Source organism: Coregonus clupeaformis, chromosome 13 (genome assembly GCF_020615455.1).
Source record: "Coregonus clupeaformis isolate EN_2021a chromosome 13, ASM2061545v1, whole genome shotgun sequence".
In the NCBI taxonomy this organism is placed as follows: domain Eukaryota; kingdom Metazoa; phylum Chordata; class Actinopteri; order Salmoniformes; family Salmonidae; genus Coregonus; species Coregonus clupeaformis.
The window spans coordinates 14,138,697-14,160,208 of record NC_059204.1 but is presented as its reverse complement, the minus strand read 5'-3'; the positions used below and the strand labels follow the sequence as shown (position 1 = coordinate 14,160,208).

The window sequence follows — 21,512 nt, the reverse complement described above, 5'->3', positions numbered from 1 at the left end:
ATACAGAACTCTCATTTACATACAGTACCAGTCAAAAGTTTGGACACACCTACTCATTCAAGGGTTTTTCTTTATTTGTACTATTTTCTACATTGTAGAATAATAGTGAAGACATCAAAACTATGAAATAACACATATGGAATCATGTAGTAACCAAAAAGGTGTTAAACAAATCAAAATATATTTTATATTTGAGATTCTTCAAATAGCCACCCTTTGCCTTTATGACAGCTTTGCACACTCTTGGCATTCTCTCAACCAGCTTCACCTGGAATGCTTTTCCAATAGTCTTGAAGGAGTTCCCACATATTCTGAGCACTTGTTGGCTGCTTTTCCTTCACTCTGTCGTCTGACTCATCACCATAACACCTCCTTCTCCATGCTTTACGGTGGGAACTACACAGGCGGAGATCATCCGTTCACCCACACCGCGTCTCACAAAGACACGGCGGTTGGAACCAAAAATCTCAAATTTGGACTCCAGACCAAAGGACAGATTCCACCGGTCCAATGTCCACTGCTCATGTTTCTTGGCCCAAGCAGGTCTCTTCTTATTATTGGTGTCCATTAGTAGTGGATTCTTTGCAGCAATTCGAGCATGAAGGCCTGATTCACACAGTCCCCTCTGAACAGTTGATGTTGAGATGTGTCTGTGACTTGAACTCTGTGAAGCATTTATTTGGGCTGCAATTTCTGAGGCTGGTAACTCTAATGAACTTATCCTCTGCAGCAGAGGTAACTCTTGGTCTTCCATTCCTGTGGCGGTCCTCATGAGAGCCAGTTTCATCATAGCGCTTGATGGTTTTTGCGACTGCACTTGAAAAAACTTTCAAAGTTCTTGACATTTTCCGTATTGACTGACCTTCATGTCTTAAAGTAATGATGGACTGTAATTTCTCTTTGCTTATTTGAGCTGTTCTTGCCATAAAATGGACTTGGTCTTTTACCAAATAGGGCTATCTTCTGTATACCCCCCCTACTTTGTCACAACATAACTGATTGGCTCAAACGCATTAAGAAGGAAATAAATTCCACAAATTAACTTTTAAGAAGGCACACCTGTTAATTGAAATGCATTCCAGGTGACTACCTCATGAAGCTGGTTGAGAGAATGCCAAGTGTGTGCAAAGCTGTCATCAAGGCAAAGGGTGGCTATTTGAAGAATCTCAAATAGAAAATATATTTTGATTTGTTTAACACTTTTTGGGTTACTACATGATTCTATATGTGTTATTTCATAGTTTTGATGTATTCACTATTATTCTACGATGTAAAAAATAGTAAAAATACAGAAAAACCCTTGAATGAGTAGGTGTGTCCAAACTTTTGACTGGTAGAAGCACCTTTGGTAGCGATTACAGCTTTAAGTCGTCTTGGGAATGTCTGTATCAGCTTTAAACCTCTGGATTTAGGGATTTTCTCCCATTCTTCCTTGCAGATTTTCTCAAGCTCTGCTAAATTAGATGAGGAGCGGCGGTGAACAGCAATCTTCAAGTCTTTCCACAGATTTTCAATGGGATTCAAGTCTGGGCTTCAGCTGGGCCACCCATGGACTTTCACATTCTTGTTCTGAAGCCATTCCAGCATTGCTTTGGCTGTGTGCTTGGGGTCATTGGCCTGTTGGAACGTAAATCTTCACCTCAGTCTAAGGTCGTTTGCAATCTGAAGCGGGTTCTCATTAAGGATTTGCCTGGATTTGTTTCCATTCATTGTTCCCCTCTATCCTTACCAGTCTCCCAGTCCCTGCCGCTGAAAAGCATCCTCATAGCATGATGCTGCCACCACCATGCTTCATGGTAGGGATGGTGTTAGACGGGTCATTAGCTGTACCTGGTTTTCTAAAGCCATAGCGCTTTGCATTCAGGCAAAATAGTTACATTTTTGTCTCATCAGATCACAGAGTATTTTGCCTTATGCTAGAGTCTTTCATGTGCCTTTTTGCAAACTCCAGGCATCCTGTCATATGCCTTTTTCTCAGGAGTGCCTTCTGTCTGGCCACTCTCCCATGAAGCCCAGATTGGTGAAGTGCTGTAGAGTCTGTTGTCCTTCTGGCAGGTTCTCCCATCTCAGCCAAGGAACTCTGTAGTTCTGTCAGAGTGGTCATTGGGTTCTTTGTCACCTCCCTTACCAAGGTTCTTCTTGCCCGATTGCTCAGTTTGGTCAGAAGGTCAGCTTTAGGCAGAGTCTTGGTAGTTCCATCTTTTTTTAATTTCCCAATGATGGAGACCCCAGTGCTCTTGGAAACGTTCAACGTTCTAGAAATGGTTTTATACCCTTTCCCAGATATATGCCTCATCACAATTCTATCTCGGCGATCTACGGACAGTTCCTTGGACTCCATGGTATAGTTTCTGTACTGACGTGCACTGTCAAATGTAGGACCTTATATAGACAGATTTGTTTCTTTCTAAAGCATGTCCAAAACAAAGAATTGGTCACATGATGATCAAAGAAAACTGGATGCAGTTCAATTTGGAATGTCATAGCAAAGGGGTGTGAATACTTATGTAAATGAGATATTTCTGTATTTCATTTTCAATACATTAGCAAAAATGTCTAAAAACATGTTTTCACTTTGTTATTATGGGGTATCGTGTGTAGATGGGTGTGGTCCTCTGTAGCTCAGCTGGTAGAGCACGGCGCTTGTAACGCCAAGGTAGTGGGTTCGATCCCCGGGACCACCCATACACAAAAATGTATGCACGCATGACTGTAAGTCGCTTTGGATAAAAGCGTCTGCTAAATGGCATATTATTATTATTATTATTATTATTATTATTATAAATAAATCAATTTAATCAATTTTGAATTCAGGCTGTAACAACAAAATGTGGAATAAGTCAAGGGGTATGAATACTTTCTTAAGGCACTGTAGGTAGGGGTAAAAGTGACTAGGCAATCAGGATAGATATAAACAGAGTAGCAGCAGCGTATGTGAAAGAGTGTGAATGTGTTTGTTGGAGTGTCAGTGTAGTATGAGTGTGTGGGTAGAGTCCAGTGAGTGTGCATAGAGCCGGAGCAGTAGTGTCAGTGCAAATAAAAAGGGGGTCAATAAAAATATTCAGGGTAGCCATTTGCTTAACTGTTCAGCAGTCTTATGGCTTGGGGGTAGAAGCTGTTCAGGAGCCTTTTGGTCCCAGACTTGGCGCTCCGGTACCGCTTGCCATGCGGTAGCAGAGAGAACAGTCTATGACTTGGGTGGCTGGAGTCTTTGACAATTTTTAGGGCCTTCCTCTGACACTGCCTGGTATACAGGTCCTGGATGGCAGGGAGCTCAGCCCCAGTGATGTACTACTCTCTGTAGCGCCTTACGGTCGGATGCCAAGCAGTTGCCATACCAAGCGGTTGCCATACCAAGTGGTGATACAGCCAGTCAAGATGCTCTCAATGGTGCAGCTGTATAACTTTTTGAGGATCTGAGGGTCCATGCCAAATCTTTTCAGCCTCCCGAGGGGGATGAGGTGTTGTCGTGCCCTCTTCACGACTGTGTTGGTGTGTTTGGACCATGATAGGTCCTTAGTGATGTGCAGAGGCTGTAAGACAGATTGGTGGAACTAATAGGTGGACTGATGGAATGACCATGGCTGCTCCCGTAGTAAGTGGACCTACTGTCAGAACTGGTGCTTCTACTAGTCCTGACATGGTTTTCGAGGCCTGTTCAGAAATCTTGCTCCCATAAATGTGCTGTGTCAAAGGACACTTTGATAGTAAATAAAATTGACTTCATAGCTTTCATTTGGAAACGTTATCAACACGACTTGGATTGTGGAAAGCAGAAATGCCAGGTTGAAGATTATTGTGGATACGGCAACAGAGTTATTAGGGAGGTTTTTGGGGAGGGGGAGGGTTTGTTTGACGTTAGTAGGGAATTATTAGTTTATTTATTTATTTATTTTTAGTAGTACAGAATTAGGCAAACCATTATTGATCACACACTCCAGCACAGTAAGTGGTGGTATGCACCTTAAATGTTTGTTTGCGGACCTCCGTTTTACCATGGAAGAAGAAGTGAATAGTTTCACACAGGGTTTCCGATTCAGTGACGACTGCTGTTGGGCGGACGAGCTAGGGATGTAGGGAGAGATGGTGGAAGTGGATGCTGAGTTCGAATCAAGCAGCGCGTCGAGAAAAGTTGGTGAAGATGAATGTCCTGAATGGACAACAGTAGCCAAAAATGTGTACAAAAAGGAAATAATCTACAATTGGAATGGAGGATACGCGTATGAATGATAATGAATCATTTTGTGTTGGGATGCGTTTGTTGATTAAGGATGCATATGTGGGAGACTTGTTTGAGGTGTCAAATGGTGAAGTATGCACTGGGAAAAGTGGAGTCTATCAGAGTGGTCTTACTTTGATTAATTGTATTTCTGAAGAACAGTATGAAAATGTATGCATTCACTAACTGTAAGTCGCTCTGTATAAGAGCGTCTGCTAAATTACTAAAATGTAAAATGTAAATGTAACAGTGGAAGATTGCAGTGGGCCTCAAAAGAAACCGGACAACAGACGGATCGTGCTTTGAACCTTAGAGCAGAGCACCCGTCAAAGGAGTCATCTCAGGGGTGACGACAGATTTTCAGGTTGAACCTGCACCTTTGTCCCCTGTTCTGTCTCCCTCTCCGGTGGCTTCTACAGTGAATGAGGCGTCGTTGGTTATGGTAGGCTCGAACCGGGTGCCAAGAGTTGTGGGCGTGCGAGATTCCGTGTCTCGCAAGTCCTCGACGGGTCTCCCGAATCATGCGAGGCGTAGGAATGGGCGGATTTCCTCTCCCATCTTGCCAGCTGTTATTTTAGGCAGCTCTATGGTAAGAAATGTCTCGGTTCCTGGAGCAAAAATCCTGTGCTACCCAGGGGCTCGAGTACAGGATATAACTAGGCTGCTCCCCACCGTTCTATGTCAGCACACGGAGATTGATGCCGTTGTAGTCCATGTGGGATTTAATGACATTAGGAATGGTAGCTAGGAACGTCTGAAACAGGATTTTGAAGAACTGATTGGGGCTCTGCTGGACACCAAAAAACGGTCCTGTGCCCTCGCTGGGTCGAGGTAGTTAACGTTTTAGCAGGCTACTAGCATTTCACTTCTAGCATTTCACAACTGGCTACATGACTACTTCATCTCCATGGGTGTAACTTTTATAGACAACTTTGACACCTTTTGGAAGCAGTGGATGCTCTATAAGGAGGATGGGATCCACCCTAATAATTTGGGTGCCTGGATCCTGTCCAAACACTACAAGGCAGCGCTGAAGAATTAACTGATCAAATCAAGCTCCTTAAAGGTATTTACTCCCATTTAATTGCAGCGATATCATTCCGCAACAGCTTCCCATGTTGATAGGGATATTGTAACTAGTAATTCTGTCTGAAAAATAAAATTTCCATTGATTGCTCTGTTAGCTCCCATAAGGAACCCACTGTTGTTAGCTCCACCTATACTATTAATAGTCTTATATCAAGCTATCATATTGCTACATGTGCTCATAAGCGTAGGGGTATTGTCAGTAGTAATCTTGTTCACATTTACCTGAATTCTACTATTAGCTCTGCAACTTTGAATCCAATCAGGAATCCCATTGTGTCACCATGGATACTGCAGCTGTTTTCAAATCTTGCAGAGGGCTTGGACTGTTATATATAAATGTGCAAGGCCTGATGTCTAAACTAGACTTTCTGGATGTCTGGGTGCATGACACTAGCCCAGACGTTCTGATTATCTCAGAGACCTGGTTGAATAATATGATTATAGAAAAGGACATTGCCATTGCGGACTACAACATTTTCAGATGTGCTAGACAAAAGAAGTGGAAAAATGGGGTGGTTATTTATGTCAAATCTACTCTTATGGCATCATGCTCTCTTAGCATCTATATCCCCAAAATGTGTGAGCTGTTGGTTGTAAAAGTGGTCATAAACCAAAATATGCATATTTATTGCTGCGGTCTACCGCCCCCCAGCCGCTTCGGCAGAGGCTGTTGGTATTATTTAGGATTATTTAAAATCCTTTCTGGTACCTCAACTGGTTGTGTTAGGAGATCTAAATCTTGATTGGCTCACACATGCCTCAGAATATCTGTCTTGAGTTCAACTTGACTCAGCTGATAACAAAACCCACTCGGATTAATGTAAAATAAAAACTAGCAAACTCCTCATTGATTGACCTTATCCTGACTAACCATCCCCATAAGTATTTGGCTAGTGGTGTTTTTGCTAATGATATCAGCGACCACTGCCCTATTGCTTGCATTAGAGATACCAAATTGAAAAACTCTGACCCCCGTATAATTGTGAAGAGAAATTTGAAAACAATTTCATCCCAGGCATTCATTCATGATCTATACTGAACAAAAATATAAATGCAACTTGTAAAGTGTTTGTCCCATATTTCATGAGCTGAAATAAAAGATCCCAGACATTTTCCATACACACAAAAAGTGTGCTCAAATTTGATTACATCCCTGTTAGTGAGCATTTCTCATTTGCCAAGATAATCCATCCACCTGACAGGTGTGGAATATCAAGAAGCTGATTAAACGGCATGATCATTACATTGTCTGGGCCTGGCTCCCAAGTGGGTGGGCCTATGCCCTCCCAGGCCCACCCGTGGCTGCGCCCCTGTCCAGTCATGTGAAATCCATAGATTAGGGCCTAATACATTTATTTCAATTGACTGATTTCCTTATATGAACTGTAAGTCAGTAAAATGGTTGAAATTGTTACATGTTGCATTTTTATATTTTTGTTCAGTATATAATATTCACAGCTTTTTTGTTTAGGGACTTGAATTTTCCTTATCCATTTTTACCTCTCTGGCTGATAAACATGCCTCTTTCAAGCAACTCAGAGTCAAAAACCGAACTAATCCATGGTACTCTCTTGTACTCTCAGACATCCTCTCGATTAGAAATCAGGCTTGGGCCAAGGCTAGACAAACAGGCTCGTTAACTGAGATATTTAGACAATTGAGAAATAGTTGCTCTGCCTCGGTTAAACAGGCCAAATCAAACTACTTTCTTAGCGCTATGGCAGACTCTGTTAGTGATCCCTCTAAATTCTGGAAAACCGTTAATTCACTGAAGCAGGGCAATTCCTCTACTTCCCTGCCTAAGCAAGTCGTTTTAGACTCCTGCATCATTACTGAAAAAGTTAACATTTTTAGTCATTTAGCAGACACTCTTATCCAGAGCAACTTACAGTTAGTGAGTACATACATTATTTTATTATTTTATACTGTCCCCCTGTGGGAATTGAACCCACAACCCTGGCATTGCAAACGCCATGCTCTACCAACTGAGCTACATCCCTGCCGGCCATTCCCTCCCCTACACTGGACGACGCTGGGCCAATTGTGCGCCGCCCCATGGGTCTCCCGGTCACGGCCGACTACGACAGAGCCTGGATTCAAACCAGGATCTCTAGTGGCACAGCTAGCACTGCAATGCAGTGCCTTAGACCACTGCGCCACTCGGGAGGATTTGTGATGCTTTTAATCAGCATGTTATCTCAGCTGGTTTCTTATTTGAAAGAAATGGTGGTCAAACTGGTCTTGGCCAGTCAACTTCCAGTTGCCTCGATGGATGATCAGTCAACCTCACATGACTTGGAAAATGGTAGTCAGGGTTTTTCTTTTTGGCAACTCACAAAAACAGAAGTTATTGCTGCCTTATTAGCTATTGACACCAATAAGTCATTAGGGGCTGACAATTTCACCCCTCTTTGCTTAAGTATGCAGCGCCCATCATTGCTGGCTCAGTAACACTCATTTTTTATTTAACTTTAGTATCAGGAAATATTCCAAAATTGTGGAAAACCGCTTTTGTGCTGCCACTCCATAAAGGCGGGGATAGTAGTGATCTCGATAATTATCGACCCATTTCGACTTACTAACTGTAAGTCGCTCTGGATAAGAGCATCTGCTAATTGACTAAAATGTAAATTTCCAGGCTCCCATGTCTTGCGAAAATCCTAGAATCATTGGTCAACAAACAGCTATGTTATTTTCTATCTGTAAATGGTATTCTTAAGATTAAACCATTTGGATTCAGACCTAAACATAGCACCACTACGGCTACCGTGCTTGTTGTAAATTATACTGAAAATGCCTTAGATGATAGGAAGAATTGTGCTGCCATGTTTGTAGACTTGCCAAAAGCTTTTGATACTGTAGAGCATGTTTTTCTGTTGAATAAGCTGTCCTCGATAGGGTTGAGTACTGATGCTTGCCGATGGTTTCATAATTATCTCAATGACAGAACTCAGGCCATCAAGGTAGATGGGGTCAAATCTGAGTTCCTTGAGTTACATAAAGGGGTGCCCCAAGGTTCGATACTCGGCCAACTACTGTTTACAATCTACATAAATATCATTGGTAATGCTGTAAAAAATATATATATATTCATTTGTATGCAGATGATACAGTGTTGTAGATACAGTGTTGTATTCCATTGCACCATCGATTGGCCAAGCCTTTTCAAATTTTTTATCTGATTTTCTATCACTGCAGTGGTCACTATTGGATCTAAAGTTAGTGCTAAATGCAAACAAAACAAAATGTATGCTTTTTTTCTAGGTCCCATAACCCAGATTTAAATGAATTTGTAATGACTAGTTTGAACGGTACACAAATTGAGTGAATTAATTCCTACAAATATCTTGGTATCTGGCTTGATGACAAACTGTCATTTAAAAACATGTTACTGAGCTGGTGAAGAAGTTGAAGTTCAAGGTTAGTTTATTTTACAGAAACAAAGCATGTCTGACTTTTGTTAATATGCAGGACATTGTCCAGGCCAGATTATGGGGATATTATCTATCCATTGTGCCCTTAGGTTTATTACTGGTGATGGTTATAATTTAGAACTCACTATTGTGTTTTGTATCAAAAAGTGGGTTTGGCCTCTTTGTATGTAAGGAGAAAACAGCATTCTCTTGTGTTTATTTACAAAGCACTCATGCAGAAACTTCCTATGTACCATTCATCATGAATTCAATTTAAACAAATTAGGGACGGATCGAAACTTACAGAATGGTTACCTGGAGGAAAATGGGGTAGGGTCATACTTGTTCAATTTCAGTCAAAGGGAGGATTTAGTATTTTTTAAATCTAGTCCAGGGGAGGGTCATGTAATTTGTAATTGATGAAATTTCAATATTTCTCAGTGTTTTAGAATGAGTTGCTTATTAAGCTATATATATCGGCATGATGCCGCCCCTCATCTCTGATTCTCCTCTGGGCGAGCAATATCAATTACGCCTATAGGTTATTAAGTGTGTTCTCAATCAAATGATCCATAGCCTGTAGGCTACAAAGTGCATGCTCATGAAGAAGTATAGAGCAAAATTATATTTCTAAGATAGCTCCTCAGATGGTGTAAATAAAACTAGGCTGCATTACACACTGCAATGGATATTCCAACCCTGAGCCCTGGCCTGCTCTGGTCTTGTTGATCAAAAAAGTTTTTGTGTTCTGCTTAACCAATGGCTGTGCTGTGTAGAACTACAATGGCAGTTCAAGAGGAGAGGCTTCTTCCCAAAACATTTTTGATTAGGCCTAATCTCAAAAATACACTATCTTGCGCAGGGACTAGGCTATAGCTTATGTTCTGTTCAGTTTGAGAAGGAGAGCGCGAAGATGAGGAGCAGGACCAGAGGTCAACTTTGATAGCTTACTACTACTATAATTGTATTTATTAAAAACAATACGTTTCTTTCCCATTATGTATTTATCAGAGTATAATAAGCCAGATTCGATTAACTTACATTGTGGTGCTGAAACTTAATCGGTAATGAACAGCTCATGGTGCTGAAAGTAGGTAAATTCAAGTAGGCATAATTCATTTAAACCGTCTTCATTTTAATTAGACTTTACTAACAACAAGAGGGCTTTGTGTTGGAATCTATTTCATCCTATTTAAGAAATAAGAGGTAGGCCTACCTGTTTGACAGACGAAATTAGGCCATAGGCTGCTATATCCATAGATTTTGTCGGTCAATTCCTCCACCCACCATGCATTCTTTAAATAGCCTACCTCTGTGTCAGTGAAGAGCTGTTAAGTTAAAACCAATACTCAAATTGAGGGGGTATGAGAGGGTATGCCATACGCCTACCTTTTATTAAAGAAAATCGCAAAAAGCAAAGGCCTACCTCTTGTTAGCTTAAACGGATCCGATTATATAAAGTGATCTACAGTATAACAGCGCTTTGGTCCGCGATGCTTTTTGCTAGAACAAGCTGTAAAATACCCAGGAAAGACGTGACTCCGATGCAAATGGGGATATCACTGTTTCGTTTCTTTGACATTCAGAGGCTGAATTTGCTTGGGAAGTAATCAAATTCAGTCACTATCAATTGATTAAGCTATTCACTTTCTGTACAATTGAATATGTTTAAAACCAGGCAGCTTTTAGGATAACACTTGTGACCTTCTCTCGATGGGTTAAGCCATGAAAGAAGAGTAGCCAGCAGTTAAAGCATAATTGTTTTTGTGTCGATAAGACTACTCTGTCTGGGGTGGAAAGGTAGCCGTAACTTTTTAAAGTACCATGCTCAGATTCTTAATGATGTCTCTGATTTTAATTATTTGCAAACAGGGACAGTTTCGTTACAAACAAGACACACTGATTTGGCATTGGAGAAATATGATAAGATGAAAACACAGGCCTATCTCTCTGTCCCCTCTTAGCCTGGAATTTCGGTAATTTGTGTGGTATAAAAAAAGATTGCTGCTAATATGTAAAATGACGTAGAATTGCATGAAATCTTTTCTCTGACCTGCAAATACGATGATTGATTCATGCTATGTTTTTGCTATAAAGGAGATCTTTCCACCCCAACTCTTGTCGACCGTGGTCTGCGAATCCACAACCTTCTGGCCTACAGCACTTGTGCTATCAAAATTCCAGAGTTGTAATGTAATGCTGATAAGACAAAGAACAATTTCTAAACTGCATATTTAAGGCTCTGGTCTGTCCAAGAACTGAGAGTAAATGATAGACATGTTCTCAGCTATGCACTTTGTTTTAATTATTATTTTGGGGTATAGGGAAAGGTAAAAATAAAAATAAAAAAGCGTTCAGGGAGGGTTTAGGTCAAATATATTTTGCTGAAGGGAGGGCCATCCATTTTCATTTCAGAGAGGTCCAATTTTCTCCATGTAACACTTATTATAAATAACGCTCAATCCCTTACCAAACACGGTCACAGGCTTGGATAACACTGGAGGCCCCTTTGGTCTCCACAGAGTTGGGTAAAGCTGCTTTTAGTTTTTTTGCAGCCTTTATGTGGAACAACTCACAGAAACCTCTGAAATTAGATGTTCTGGTCCTCCTTGGTCAGTTCAGAGAAATGATCAGAGAACTCTGTTGATAAATGTGTCTGTTTTTCTTCATATGTTTTGTAGTTTTGTATATTGCATATATGTTTGATGTATATGGGGGGCTAAATGGCATATTATTATTATTATATTATACTGTATTTATGCAGGGCTCCTCTGAAAAAGAGACCCTAGTCTCAGTATGACTTCCCTGTCAAAATAAAGCTATAGAATATAATATAAATATACAGTACCAGTCAAAAGTCATTCCAGGGTTTTTCTTTAGTTTGACTATTTTCTACATTGTATAATAATAGTGAAGACATCAAAACTATGAAATTACACATATTGAATCATGTAATAATCAAAAAAGTGTTAAACAAATCAAAATATATTTTATATTTGAGATTCTTCAAATAGCCACACTTGATGACAGCTTTGCACACTCTTGGCATTCTCTCAACCAGCTTCATGAGGTAGTCACCTGGAATGCATTCCAATTAACAGGTGTGCCTTGTTAAAAGTTAATTTGTGGAATTTCTTTCCTTCTTAATGCGTTTGAGCCAATCAGTTGTGTTGTGACAAGGTAGGGTTGGTATACAGAAGATAGCCCTATTTGGTAAAAGACCAAGTCCATATTATGGCAAGAACAGCGCAAATAAGCAAAGAGAAACGACAGTCCATCTTTACTTTAAGACATGAAGGTCAGTCAATCTGGAAAGTTTCAAGAACTTTGAAAGTTTCTTCAAGTGCAGTCGCAAAAACCATCAAGATCTAAGATGAAACTGGCTCTCATGAAGACTGCCATAGGAATGGAAGACCCAGAGTTACCTCTGCTGCAGAGGATAAGTTCATTAGAGTTAACTGCACCTCAGATTGCAGCCCAAATAAATGCTTCACAGAGTTCAAGTACCAGACACATCTCAACATCAACTGCTCAGAGGAGACTGTGTGAATCAGGCCTTCATGGTCGAATTGCTGCAAAGAAACCACTACTAAAGGACACCAATAAGAAGAAGAGACTTACTTGGGCCAAGAAACACGAGCAATGGACATTGGACCGGTGGAAATCTGTCCTTTGGTCTGATGAGTCCAAATTTGAGATTATTGGTTCCAACTGCCGTGTCTTTGTGAGACGCAGAGTAGGTGAACGGATGATCTCTGCATGTGTGGTTCCCACCGTGAAGCATGGAGGAGGAGGTGTGATGGTGGCCTCCCGAGTGGTGCAGTGGTCTAAGGCACTGCATTGCAGTGCTAGCTGTGCCACTAGAGATCCTGGTTTGAATCCAGGCTCTGTCATAGCCGGCCGCGACCGGGAGACCCATGGGTCGGTGCACAATTGGCCCAGCGTCGTCCAGGGTAGGGGAGGGAATGGCCGGCAGGGATGTAGCTCAGTTGGTAGAGCATGGCGATTGCAACGCCAGGGTTGTGGGTTCGATTCCCACGGGGGGCCAGTATGAAAAAATAAAAATAATGTATGCACTCACTAACTGTAAGTCGCTCTGGATAAGAGCGTCTGCTAAATGACCAACATGTAATGGTGTGGGGGTGCTTTGCTGGTGACACTGTCAGTGATTTATTTAGAATTCAAGGCACACTTAACCAGCATGGCTACCGCAGCGATACGCCATCCCATCTTGTTTGGGCTTAGTGGGACTATCATTTGTTTTTCAACAGGACAATGACCCAAAACACACCTCCAGGCTGTGTAAGGGCTATTTGACCAAGGAGAGTGATGGAGTGCTGCATCAGATGACCTGGCCTCCACAATCACCCGACCTCAACCCAATTGAGATGGTTTGGGATTAGTTGGACCGCAGAGTGAAGGAAAAGCAGCCAACTCCTTCAAGACTGTTGGAAAAGCATTCCTCATGAAGCTGGTTGAGAGAATGCCAAGAGTGTGCAGAGCTGTCATTAAGGCAAAGGGTGGCTACTTTGAAGTATCTAAAATCTAAAATATATTTTGATTTGTTTAACACTTTTTTTGGTTACTACATGATTCCATATGTGTTATTTCATAGTGTTGATGTCTTCACTATTATTCTAAAATGTAGAAAATAGTAAAAATAAAGAAAAACCCTTGAATGAGTAGGTGTGTCCAAACGTTGGACTGGTACTGTGTATATATATATATATATATATATATATATATATATATAGGCCTACCTGAAGAGAATTCCTGGATGAATGGATAAAAAGAAGAGTACCTACCTATGCATTTCCAGTTTCTTTAATTTTTTTGTCAGTTTGTCCTGTACAATCAATTACCTGCGCAATTAACGCAACAAAATCAATCTTCTTCACGATTAGTGTTTCAGGATCTCTCAACTGACTGACATCCACAGACTGTTGGGCATCCACTGCCATAGCTTCATCATCACTACTCGCTGCTTCAACAATTTTCACTTCCTCTGCATAGGAGACCTTCTCGACAGCCCTAATCCTTCCTACTTTAACTTCCTTCACCCTAACAGGGCACTCAGGGAACTGGAACGTGATTTGCATCACAATTGCAACACCTCTTCAACAATGATATTCCGTTTGCAAACACTTGACACGTGGCCAACTTTTTACATTTATGACACTGAAGTGGCTTTTGTACATCAGCTCACACCGCATGTCTCATATATCCCAGCATTACATGGGTCGGGAGAAATTCTTCATCAAACATCAATAATACAGAAAGGCTTTCCTCCTTCCGTTCACAGTGCGGGTTAAGTGAGGTGAATCAACTATTCCTGGCATGTTCATCTTAAACCATGAAGCCTCAATATCCATTGAGACGGCAGATATAACTAACAAAAATTAAATTAAATAAGTAATCGGAAAAACTGGAAATCATTGTGAAAGCGGCTAAAAGGTTATTGGATCTCCAGGACTTCATGGCTGAAACATTGCAGGGAATACTGTTTGAAGATGCTCCCCACTCTCAGGCCCCAGAGCCTGTGTAGGGATCAGAGTACATTTGAAGGAGTATGTTTCCTTTATTTCATTTTTAAAATTTTTATAATATGAGTGTGTAAAAAAATAAAATAATCTTCACCCCACCCAGTAGGTGGCGGCATTACACCTTTTTGGATGTAGTCAGCCAATTAAACCTTAAAGAAGAAGAGGAAGGGGTTATGACCCGGTGGGGAGCTTGGTGAAACACAGGAGTCATTGTCAGTCTTTTTGAGTTTTGAGTCAGAGTCTCTACCAGACAAAGTCTAACAGTTAATCCTGTTAGAGATTTTATGCAGAATCCACTGCCCTGTTTCAGGTGCAACATTTATGGTCATGTTGCAGCAGTGTGTAGGAGGGAGATTCCAAGATGTGGGAAATGTGCAGGAGGGCATGGGACAGAGGATTGTGTAGTTTCGGTGGATAAAGTTGCTCATGTTGCTGGGGATCGGAAGTGTCAGGTGCAAGAGAGGCAGATTGAAGTGGCCAGAGTCCGAGTAGTGCAGAGGGGGTTGTATGCTGAGGCACTGAAGAAAGTGGAGGAGGATGGGTCATGGGTGAGGGACCCCGAGAGGATCCCAGTGAGTAGTAGATTTGTGCCAGTACGGTTGGCTTTTTAGCATTAATAGCAATGGTTATCAACTGTACTGCAGGGATGGAATGTAAGTAGCAGAAAATATAGTTGTGGTGGCAGCTGCAGAGAAGTATTTGGGTGTACGATATTTAATGTCAGAAGAGGGTGTGTTGAGTGGTGGTGTCCCGTCCTTTCAGGATGTTGGCCTGAGGTAGGACTAGATACAGTTGAAGTTGGAAGTTTACATACACTTAGGTTGGAGTCATTAAAACTCGTTTTTTCAACCACTCCACAAATTTCTTGTTAACAAACTATAGTTTTGGCAAGTCGGTTAGGACATCTACTTTGTGCATGACACAAGTACATTTTCCAACAATTGTTTACAGACAGATTATTTCACTTATAATTCACTGTATCACAATTCCAGTGGGTCAGAAGTTTACATACACTAAGTTGACTGTGCCTTTAAACAGCTTGGCTTTAGAAGATTCTAATAGGCTAATTGACATAATTTGAGTCAATTGGAGGTGTACCTGTGGATGTATTTCAAGGCCTACCTTCATACTCAGTGCCTCTTTGCTTGACATCATGGGAAAATCAGCCAAGACCTCAGGAAAATAATTGTAGACCTCCACAAGTCTGGTTCATCAGGAAGGAGACGTGTTCTGTCTCCTAGAGATTAACGTACTTTGGTGTGAAAAGTGCAAATCAATCCCAGAACAACAGCAAAGGACCTTGTGAGGATGCTGGAGGAAACAGGTACAAAAGTATCTATATCCACAGTAAAAGGAGTCCTATATCGACATAACCTGAAAGGCCGCTCAGCAAGGAAGAAGCCACTGCTCCAAAACCGCCATAAAAAAGTCAGACTACGGTTTGCAACTGCACATGGGGACAAAGATCATACTTTTTGGAGAAATGTCCTCTGGTCTGATGAAACAGAAATAGAACTGTTTGACCATAATGACCATCGTTATGTTTGGAGAAAAAAGGGGGACGCTTGCAAGCCGAAGAACACCATCCCAACCGTGAAGTCGGGGGTGGCAGCATCATGCTGTGCTGCAGGAGGGACTGTTGCACTTCACAAAATAGATGGCATCATGAGGAAGGAAAATGATGTGGATATATTGAAGCAACATCTCAAGACATCAGTCAGGATGTTAAAGCTTGGTCGCAAATGGGTGTTCCAAATGGACAATGACCCCAAGCATACTTCCAAAGTTGTGGCAAAATGGCTTAAGGACAACAAAGTCAAGGTATTGGAGTGGCCATCACAAAGCCCTGACCTCAATCCTATCGAAAATGTGTGGGCAGAACTGAAAAAGCTTGTGCGAGCAAGGAGGCCTACAAACCTGACTCAGTTACACCAGCTCTGTCAGGAGGAATGGGCCAAAATTCACCCAACTTATTGTGGGAAGCTTGTGGAAGGCTACCTGAAACGTTTGACCCAAGTTAAACAATTTAAAGGCAATGCTACCAAATACTAATTGAGTGTATGTAAACTTCTGACCCACTGGGAATGCGATGAAAGCAATAAAAGCTTAAATAAATCATTCTCTCTACTATTATTCTGACATTTCACATTCTTAAAATAAAGTGGTGATCCTAACTAGGGAATTTTTACTAGGATTAAATGTCAGGAATTGTGAAAAACTGAGTTTTAATGTACAGTATTTGGATAAGGTGTATGTAAACTTCAGACTTCAACTGTAGGTTTAAATAGTGGAGTAGAGTGGTGGTTTTAGGGTTAGATGGTAGGCTATTTGTTGATTTATTTCCATTTTTAAAGCAAAGTATAAGGGAGTTATACTCCAGTCTAGTTGGTGGCGGTAATGCAACATTTATTGGATGCCAACTGCCGTTAAACCTCATCAAAGAAGAAGAAGCCAATCCCAAAGAAGAAGAAAAAGAACACTGACTGACCTGCATAGTGGATGGAGTGAGGAAGCCCACTCTATCCATTCTATTGTTTTTTTTTTAATGAAGTCTCTCCCTTCTCACGTGTATTTGAGTTTTATGAGATGTCCTGTGAGAGCCTTCATTCCCCAACCCATGCAGTGTGATAAATGCAAAATATTTGATAATGTTTCATGTGTATGTAGACAGGAGGGGTATCATGTGCCAGCTGAGCATAAATGCTGCAATTGTGGTGGTGAACATGCACCTGAATTTCTGAAGTGTCCTCTTAGGGTGAAGGAGACGGAGGTGGCAAGAATAAGGGCTGTCCAGAATGTCTCCTATCCAGGGGCGGTGAGAAGAGTGGAAGAAAGGAGTGAAGTTGAAGCAATAATGGTAGAAGGAGTAGACACCAGATATATTCCATGTCAACAGAGGGATCCTGACATGTTGCATGTTAAGAAGGTGGACTTTGTAGCATTTATTGCATTGATTAACTGCACAGCACAAACAGAGAGGAAATCTGAGAAAATAGGCATTGTGAGTGCGGATGAGCGTTTTTGGGGACTCAGGGATTTTACAGCAGAGGCATTACAAGGCATTACAAGGAATCCTGTCGATGAATGCTCCGTCCTCACAGGCGTGAGCCTGTTTAGGGATTTGATTTGAACTGTGACTGATGGAGTGGGATTATTATTTATTTTTTATGTTTATAAAATGTTATTATTTATATATTTTTGTGTATTTTGTATGATGTTGGGTTCCCCACACCCCATTCCCCGATATGGATTTTTGTGTTGTTGTTTCAAAAACCCGTACAGTAGGTGGCAGCAATACACCAATAAGTGTAGTCTGCCATAAAACCTTAAAAAAGAAGAAGAAGAAGCAGAAGGGTGGTTTGATGAGAGGCTTAAGTGGAAGAGACATGTTGAGTATATTGAAATTAAGTGTAGGAAGGTGCTGAACCTCATGAGGGCAGTGGCATGATATGATTGGGGGTCGGATAGACAAACACTGTTGTATATGTTGTATCTGATCAGGTCATTTTTGGATTATTATTATAAAAATATAAAAAAAGAATACCTTTATTTAACCAGGTAAGCCAGTTGAGAACAAGTTCTCATTTACAACTGCGACCTGGCCAAGATAAAGCAAAGCAGTGCGATAAAAACAACAACACAGAGTTACATATGGGGTAAGCAAAACATAAAGTCAAAAATACAACAGAAAATATATATACAGTGTGTGCGACTGTAGTAAATTATGGAGGTAAGGCAATAAATAGGCCATAGTGCAAAATAGTTACAATTTCGTATTAACACTGGAATGATAGATGTGCAAAAGAATGTGCAAATAGAGATACTGGGGTGCAAATGAGCAAAATAAATAACAATATGGGGATGAGGTAGTTGGGTGGGCTAATTTCAGAATGGCTGTGTACAGGTGCAGTGATCGGTAAGCTGCTCTGACAACTGACGATTATGGGTGCTTTGTATACGGATCGGCAGCCAAAACGGTACTACAGCGCCTGGATAGGATTCAGTCAAGGGCCCTGAGATTGTGTGTGGGTGCCTTCAGGATGACACCTGTTAAGGCATTGCAGGTGGATAGTGGGGAACTGCCACTGTGGATAAGACAGGACAAACTTGCATTAGGGTACTGGGCGAGGTGAAAGGGATTTCAGAAGGACATCCTGCGATCACGGCATCCAGCGGTCCACCCGTGCGCCCTCTGTTTACCCATTCCTCGCTGGGAGTCGAAGGGGCAAGAGTCAACAGTGTTGACGGTGGATGCATTGCAACCAGTTGCTAGTGTTTTAAGTCAATCGAGTGATCTGTATACACTCATTGTGTAGAAAGTGGATTTTGTAGCATTAATAGCACAAGTGTCTAAGAAGTCCAAGAAGCTGGACATCATTATATCTGCAGCCGAGAAGTTTACGGGTCTCCAAGACTTCACGGCAGAAGCACTACAAGGACTATTGTTGCTAGGAAATGTCCAGCCCTCACAGGAGCCGTTTGAGCCAGTGTAGGGACCTGATTAGATTTTTTTACAGAAAAGGGTGTTGATTTTGTGTAGTTAATTTCTTTTTCGATAGTTTGTATGATATTTGATTTATTTTTACCCACATTATTTCAATTTTTGGGTGCTCCTTATTATTCACCTGCACAGTAGGTGACGGAATGCATATCAAATTATTGCGAACGCCATTATAAAGAAGAATACGTTTTATTGTTAACAACAAAGTTGTTTGATTTTATTTTTGGAGTAGTTTGTTCAGTTTTTTGGGGAATCCTGTTTCCATCCCGCACAGTAGGTGGCAGAATGCACACTAAGTTGTGCGAACGCCAATATACCATAGAAGAAGAAGCAGCTTCACACAGGGTTTTGTATTCCACGTTTTACCTTAGCTAGCTAAACATTTTGTTTTACCTTAGCTAGCTAAACATTTTGTTTTGGGAAATAAATTAGCCTCTTATAAACTTCATTGAGACTTCTGGCATGCCACACCAGACTGCTTTTCGACGGGTTGTTTGCACCACAACAAACAAGAATACTTAATTGTGCAATCTTCACACCTAGCTACAGTAGTCAATTAGCTACGTTAGCTAACAGGCAACAATAACATTCTGAGATGGAAAGTGAAGTTCAAAGAGACGGCAGGGTTCTTGATCTAACAGATGACGCTTGGAGGGAAGACCGTCTACCTTATGAAGATGTCACTATCCCATTGGTAAGGAAAGCCTTTCAACAATGACGTTTATGGTGCAACAATGTTCATGATGAGGTTTAGCTAGCTATAGCTAACTTAACGCGTTACATAGATGTAGCTTCTGCATCTGGCTCACTCATAATTATTCATGAATAGCTAGCTAGCTATACAATTCATACATCAGAGTTTTTATTATTTGATCCCCAATCCAAATCGCTGATGGGTAGTTATAAAGCCTTACCTGCCTAAGCTACTATAAACCCTAAAAGTAGACTTTGGACTTCACTACCTAAAGTGTATACTAGGGGCACTGTAGCTAATGTTACATGTACAACCGGTAACTGCCAAAATAAAGGAAACACCAACATAGTGTCTTAAATTAATAGGGCGTTGGTCCACCGCGAGCCGCCAGAGCAGCTTCAATGCACCTTGGCATAGATTCTACAAGTGTCTGGAACTCTATTGGAGGGATGCAACACCATTCATCCACGAGAATTTAAATCATTTGGTGTTTTGTTGATGGTGGTGGAAACCGCTGTCTCAGGCGCCGCTCCAGAATCTCACATAAGTGTTAAATTGGTTTGAGATTCATTACGTCTTGCAATGGAAACCGTTTACTGTTTAAGAACCAAAAAGTAGCAAACGAAACGGCGAGGGAATTTGACTAATAGACGAGACGTTTTGCAACAGAATCGGTGTAATGAATACACCCCTGGTGACAGACACTCCCTTTAATAAAGCCCCTATGCTCCTTTGAGACCCCTCTTTCAAAGTCACACTGATCTTTTCTAAACATAGTAGCCAAAAGAATGGACAACTGGGCATTTTTATATGGGATGTTTTAATTGCTTAATTAACTCTGGAACCACACCCGGGTGGAAGGACCTGCTTTCAATATACTTTGTAGCCCTCATTTATGCAAGTGTTTTCTTTATTTTGGCAGTTACCTGTGTAAATAGCTAGTTTAGTTAATGAATGCCTTTTTTAAAGATTTGACCTTACATTTACATCAGTGACCCTACCTTTTAGTCCACAAGGGCCTCACAGATGTCTTCTCTCCCTGGTGGTATCCAATAGAGCAAATGCCTTTGGCATGAGTCCTCTATCTGTTTTCAGAAATCAGTTTCTGAATAAAGACCCTTTTAGGAATGTCCGATACTCATGCTACTGTATAAGCCTGGACAATACTACTAGTTTGCGTTCATGTGGTTAAGCCTTTTTTCTTCCCTCCTGCAGAGTGAACTGCCTGAAGCTGAGCAAGATAATGGAGGATCAACAGAGTCGGTGAAAGAACAAGAAATGAAGTGGTCGGATTTAGCCCTTCAGAGTCTGCACGAGAATACACCCAACACTGGGACTCAGCTACTTCGTGAATGGACGCTGTGCCTACTCCAGTGTACCCGTGGTTGAACAGTTGTCTGTTTCCTGTAGTCTTACAATGGTCAACAGAAAATCATTGACGTGGTATTTTGTCATTCATGTTGAAGGACCCCCTCAAACCCACAATGTCTTTCAGTTCAATAATTGAACCTGGAGTGCAGCATCCCTGGACTATTTGTAGATTTTCTTATTGGCCTGACAGAAATAAATGTATTGTAAACTGAGTATAATGAAGCAAAATAAACAGATGTTTTATTTTATACATCCACTCTTTTTTCCTCAGTCAAAGGCAATGCATATTACAAGTGTGACATACGGGTGGCAAATACATAGGTATACTTTTGTAATTGGCTCCTTGCCTCTGGCATCAAACAGGGAAAATGCAATTACCAGTAGGGTTCACTGAAATATGTATGCCATCATCACAGTACTTCACATTTAAGTGTTTATCATTAGGTCTAGTCAAGACATCTCAGGGAGCTCTTTGTGTTATGTAAAATACAATTTGTTTAGGACAAAGGCTCACAGGAATACATGATCTCCATCAAAAGTAGCATTGAACATTCTATACTGCAGTATTGCAAGAGACCACTGACAACAGACAAATGCTCAGTTATTTCCTGAACAATTGTATTATTGTTATATTCAACAACATAATACTCAATTTACTGAGACAGCTGTTTTCACATTCAAA

At 41.0% G+C, this 21,512-nt stretch overlaps 1 protein-coding gene across 1 annotated transcript; it reads left to right on the top strand.

Moving 5' to 3' along the window:
• Positions 1–19,076: 19,076 nt before the first annotated feature.
• Positions 19,077–21,078, top strand: LOC121580194 (anaphase-promoting complex subunit 13-like). The gene is made up of 2 exons (XM_041895251.1): positions 19,077–19,459; positions 20,675–21,078. The coding sequence occupies exons 1-2, from the start codon at positions 19,361–19,363 to the stop codon at positions 20,846–20,848; spliced, it is 273 nt and encodes a 90-aa protein (XP_041751185.1). The 5' UTR covers positions 19,077–19,360; the 3' UTR covers positions 20,849–21,078.
• Positions 21,079–21,512: the final 434 nt, after the last annotated feature.

What these genes read in the sequence shown, in the direction of transcription:
- LOC121580194 (XM_041895251.1), top strand. Translation starts at nt 19,361, where the DNA reads ATGGAAAGTGAAGTTCAAAGAGACGGCAGGGTTCTTGATCTAACAGAT. An exon ending in AAGATGTCACTATCCCATTG is followed by an intron (nt 19,460 to 20,674) that starts GTAAGGAAAGCC and finishes TCCCTCCTGCAG; the next exon opens with AGTGAACTGCCTGAAGCTGA.